Here is a 5851-nt window from a genome sequence, read left to right on the forward strand (position 1 = left end):
ACAGCCTCTGTGGGTTCTGCTTGACTACTTTAATGTTGTATCTATGCTGGGGATTATTCTCTCTACAACAGAAAGACCTGTGCTTGAATGGCAGAGCCCTCAAAGTAGCTCCTGCTGCTTKCAATGGCCTCCCAAACGAGATTAGAGCCATGGTTGCCCTCAGTCCCAATCCCCTGCATTTTGATGGTGCGTAACCAGCCTGTATGGACCCAAAGAGGGTCAACTGCATTTTGATTTTATTTTAGAAAAAGTGAGAGATCAAAACAGAATAATGGAAAAGTTATCACAGAATCACAAAAAAAAAAAATCACATTTCTGATTATGTTTATTGAACACAAAATAATGGAGTTTCTGTACATTAGCTTCTTCTCATAATGCTTGGCAATCATCCTTAAATCATCCTAAAAACAGCTCAATGAAAAGAATAAACAGCAGACAAGCTTGAGCCCCTGGTCGCCACTGACTACTAATGAATGTTGGACTATTTTTATGTTAATGACATTTGTGGGGAAAAACAAAGCACTTTGAAGATCTTTCATAACAAATTTGCCCGTTAGGATACTGAAAGAAATAGTATACTTTTACAGTACATAGAAAACACTAACAGCTACACAACCCAGTGTACCACTAATAAATCATGAATTATGCCCAACGGAATAAATAAGAGAGATGAACACTCCCTTTGAGTTTCCCCATCTACTTTTTAATGAGTGTATTTTGAAACGACTCCGACTGTCGGTGAGTTTGATATGGAAAATGCAGACAAAGTATGTAACTAAGAATAACAGAAACGACAGGTAGCCTAAGATAGGTCAGTGGGGACACAACAGGGATAGTTTGAACAACAGGAATCAGGTGCTTTACTGTGAAATTATTGCTAGGTCAATTATTTGCTCTCCTGATTCCACAGCATGCTGGTTTACCCTCTGAATGCATTCAAGCTGATGCTACTGACAAACCTATCTTCAGCATCTGTCTACTGGCCATTCTTAAACAACATCACAGTGGGTGTGTGAGAGACTATTCATTCAGTCCAGGGCTGGTGTGTGCCACACAGTGTATAGATGAATACCAACAGGTCATGTGTCTAGCAGGCCTGCCACCCCCAAGGGTACAGCTCTGACTGGGTTCCTCTCCTTTGGCACGCCGCGCCCGTGGGGATGGGGACTCTGCTGCTGGTGCCTAGGAGCTCTTCTTATGCCTGCTGCAGAGAGGTGGTCGTGGGGAGCGGCTCCCAGGCCTAGAGCCAGAGGGGGTGTGGGGGGGTTTGTGGGCCTCTGCCTTCCCTGGACCGGCCGCTGGTTTGGGAGCTGGCCCCACTGGGGAAGAGGTTGGGCGGGTCTCGCTCTTGTCCTGTGGGCTGAGACGATTTGCACTCGACTGCCTGGAKAGTTTGCCACCTGTATGGGACTGCAAAGATAAGATACTCACATTCATCTCACACAAGGCCAACACAACAGGTTCACCTCTACAGAACAACATCTACTGGATCTGTCACTAGCTCGGCTCACCTTCTAGGTAAATCTGTCACCATCTAGTGGTGAGTGAATATCAACAGCACCAACATGATGGCCAAAAAGCATTAAAACACCCATACTAGAAGAAATCCACTTTTCTGAGCTGAAAAACAATTGCCATAGCTTACTCATGGTGTTGCACAACGATTGAAGTSAATAATTCATTGTTTTAGGTCAAAGTATAATATATTTGGGCTTGATGTGACAAACCCAAATTGCCCACTTCGTGCAAATTTGTGCCAATGACGTGTCTTTTCCTATGAAATGACATTCACATTCTTTTTAGCCAATATTTCGATTCAGGGCTAAGTTTTAGTTGAATGGTACCACCTACCAGCATGGCATTGTTTATTAATCATAAACACCTGCAAAGTTTGCGAGTTCCGACTGAGCTGAAAAATATAATAGATAATTTATGGAAGACGCCAAAACTGGAGATAACAATAGATGACAAAGTCAAAGTAACTTGTTTCCCCTATCCATCTGTGGCGAAGTATCCCTACATCAGGGATGGGCAACTGGCGGCCCGCGGTTTGAAGGCCCTCGGAACAGTAGAATACACAAGGTACGATTTCACAATTTGGTTGTGCATCAGCAGATMATTTTTCTTGTTATGTCAGTCAGTAACCACGTTTCCATCCACAGTTTTTATGCGAGTTAAGTCATATTGTATAGAAATAAATCATTAGGGGCCTCCTGAGTGGCACAGCGGTCCAAGGCACTGCCTTGCAATGTTGCGGCATCACTACTGGGGTTCTACTCGTCTCATCGTGCTCTTCGACTCCTTGTGGTGGGCCGGACACCTGCAGGCTGACTTCAGTCGTCAGTTGAACGTTTTTTCCTCCGACACATTGGTACAGCTAGCTTCCGGGTTAAGCGAGCAGGTGTTAAGAAGCGCGGTTTGACGGGTCATGTTTCGGAGGACGCATGACACGACCTTCGCTTCCCGAGCCCGTTGGGGAGTCGCAACGATGAGACAAGATCAAAATTGGGGAGAAAAAAAATACAAAATATCAAGGCAGCTGTGATGAAAACAGGAGGTTTCAGTGCAATTTTATAAATGCTGACAGATAATTTGTTCGTTCGACCTGATGGGATCTTTTTGTTTTGGTAAAATTGATTATTCGAGAAATGGCGGCCCGTATACCTAAATATTGATATAACCATCATATCGAAGTCAATTTGGATTCACCCGATGATATGGTGTGTAGTCCTCCCATTACGACTCGGGAAACCTTGCAGTTTATTAGGCTACATGATGATCAATGCTTGATTGCCATTTGAAAAATAAAATATTCTCGCTCTTCTCCATAATAATCTCATCATGTAGACTAGACACTATTATTTTTTATACTAGATAGGATTTTAGTTGTCTCTTGGTGTCTTTTCTATATATATAAAAGTCTTATTTTATTTGTATTTATTTGAATTTAATGTAATATCTTATGTTGTTCTTGTCTAATACTGTTCTGTACTTTGTCATGCATTTAATTTTTATGTGGACCCCAGGAAGAGTAGCTGCTGCATGTGCAGTAGCTAATGGGGATCGTAATAAACCAAATCTAGAGAACTCGCACAGCCTCCCCACACTGTACCTGCGAGCTGTTGGCTTGAGCGCAGGTGCCAAGCCCAGAGTAGGCACATTTGCTATTTAACGCAACAGTTTTTGTGACAAAAGTATTGGTAGAGTTGGAAATCAGATGGAAACACGTCAAACTTTAGATTTTTATTCGGTACATAAAAACTTTAATGAAAAAGTATATTTTGTGAGCACTATGTCATCACTTATCTGAAACAACTCCATTTGATGGAAACATACCACCGCTGGTAAAATGTGCATATTTTCTTAATATGCATTCTAGAATATTCACGTGAAAATCTGTCTCCAATTGGATGGAAACCTAGCTAGTGATAGTCAGTCAATTAGCCCATGTCAGCAAACAAAAAAAACATGATTGCTAAGTTAGCTTAGCGGCCAGCGGTCTCACTTMGATATCATATTAAAAACTGCAAACATCTCTCTACCCTACGGCAAAATGTGTACAATAGCAGGAAATTATCCGTAAAAGAGCTAATCTTTCTCTCCGCTCCATGGCAAAATGAGTAGAATTGCATGAAATTAGTTATAAAATTGCAAAATCTTCTCTCCGCTCCATGGCAAAATGTGCTTAATTTAAGCAAACTTGCTTTATGGATGCGAGTATAAAAACCCGCGAGCAACTACGGCCCCTCATGATGAGTTCAGATTTTTTGTGGTCCACACCCTCAAAGTTGCCCATCCCTGCCCTACATGCTTATGACAAATCCAGCTCCAGAACCAGCCATAGCCTAGCTGGCTAATCTTTTGAACAACAGATAACATTAGCTAGCTAGATAAAGTTAGCATGCTAGCTAGCTACACTGACAGCCATCAGCACCCTGCTTGTTGTTTTTCTCCACTCCGTGGAAATCACCACAATGTTCCCAGCCCCAAATCATGAATATGTATTAGCAGCCTGTGTTATTCTTCGGAGGTGGAACCTAAACAACAATTTCCGCTACAAGACAGGAATTACGTCGAAATAGGGGTGGCATTGCCCGCTGGTGGGGGCCTTTAAAACAAACTAAAAGCATTTTCTTTAACAAGTCAACCAATTTTGAATCAGATCTTATACATTCCAGGCTGTTTTGTGAAGACAAATAGAGATTCAGCTTGGCTTAATATAAAATACATGAATCAATGGCCCATGTGACAAATTCAAACCATTTTTTGCACGATGAAAAGTTGCAATCATCTTTATTGCATCAATATCGATTGTCTAAACTGTCAAAAAACAAATATCTAATGGCAGCCTAATTCCCAGTGTTGTAAGAAGAGGACTTTGCAGACAGACTGCTAAATGACTGACCTGTGAAGTGGGGGGACTGAGTGAGTTGCAGACCTTCACAGCAGAGCTGTTGGTTTTCAGTCCATTGGACGATGAGGCAGCAACCTTCTTCTTCTGTCTCTGCAGTGGATTACAGAGATATCAGGGGGGGTTGAATAACCCTAAATATTGTAGAGAGCCTGATAACTCCCATGCTTTAAGTATAGCTACGCAACAGAGAGATAGTCTTTAGTCAAAAACAAGATCATTACCACATAAGCTAATTGAGGTGGAAGTGGAAGGGAAATGGACGATCGTATACCAGTGTGTAACTGAAACAGCTCACTTGCCAAGAAGACTAATTTTAAACCAGAGCTTGAGTCATGGTGGGTTTAGTGAAATAGGTTATTTTGAACCTAACACCTATGAAGTGGCAGGTCATGATGAGTCTCATGGCGTGACTGAGTTGTGTGTACAGTATATGTGGTAACTTTGCATACTACAGTACCTGTTTGGTGGGGGTGGTGGGTTTGCTGCTGCTACTGTCTGTGTCTCCCTCATAGCTGAGCTCAGCAATGTTCCTGCATGCTGAGGCCACCCTGGGCTCCGGCCTTACCTGGTCCTCCAGCCTGGCCACACCCTCCATCCCTGCCCTGTTCTCAGGCCTAACCCTAGGTTCCAGTGTTACTGTATGCTCTGATCCTGCCCCGTCCTCCAGTGTTGCCCTGGGTTCCAGAGTCAGGCTGTCCTGGGAGCAGCTGAGAGAGAGCTCGTTCAGCACGTCACTGACCACCTCGCTCTCCTCCTCACTCTCCACCTCCTCCGGGTCATCCCGGAACAGACGCATCATCTCCAGCACGTTGGTGGGTGTGGCCAGACTGTTGGTGTCACCCTGTAAGACACAGTACCACTAACTAATGTTAGACCCCCTCTAAAGGGTTAATATCACCACACTGCAATAAACCCCATAAACCAGGCTGTGAGATACCAATTCCCAACCCCATCATGCAGCAATACCAGAGAGAGTCCTTCCTGTACTCATTATTGTTAATGTGAAATGTAGCTGGGTGGATCAGCCCCTTACCGTGATCCAGGGGTTATCCAGCAGCTCATTGGCTGTGATGCGATGGGCGGGATCAACTTTCAGGAGGCAACTCAACACTTTTTTGGCTGGTGAGATAAAAATGTGATAGTCAGTACGCTATGTTAAAGTCATGTAATAWTAACCATTGTAAGAAGGACCTGTCAGCTCAACCTGGATGTGGTCAAGTACCATGTGTCCTTAGAGTTCCATATCAYCAGAGATGTTACAAATAGAAGTCAGAGAGGTTGAGAAGCAGTACTACTGTATGTCACCTGCATCACTGATAGAGTCCCAGACGGGTCCGACAAAGTGGAGTTCTCCCTTCTTGATCATCTCAAAGAGTCTTTCCTCAGAGGTGGCGATAAATGGAGGTTCCCCACACAACCTACAGGGAGGCAGTCCTG

General features: G+C 43.5%; 1 protein-coding gene across 1 annotated transcript; it reads right to left on the reverse strand.

The window, feature by feature from the left end:
- Positions 1 to 307: 307 nt before the first annotated feature.
- Positions 308 to 5851, reverse strand: LOC112074868 (uncharacterized). Its single transcript, XM_024141950.2, has 5 exons — positions 5720 to 5851; positions 5448 to 5533; positions 4872 to 5255; positions 4406 to 4504; positions 308 to 1400 (listed from the first exon to the last, which is right to left on the reverse strand). The coding sequence occupies exons 1-5, from the start codon at positions 5778 to 5780 to the stop codon at positions 1080 to 1082; spliced, it is 951 nt and encodes a 316-aa protein (XP_023997718.1). The 5' UTR covers positions 5781 to 5851; the 3' UTR covers positions 308 to 1079.

This window comes from Salvelinus sp. IW2-2015, unplaced genomic scaffold (assembly GCF_002910315.2).
Source record: "Salvelinus sp. IW2-2015 unplaced genomic scaffold, ASM291031v2 Un_scaffold2853, whole genome shotgun sequence".
NCBI classification, from domain to species: Eukaryota; Metazoa; Chordata; class Actinopteri; order Salmoniformes; family Salmonidae; genus Salvelinus; species Salvelinus sp. IW2-2015.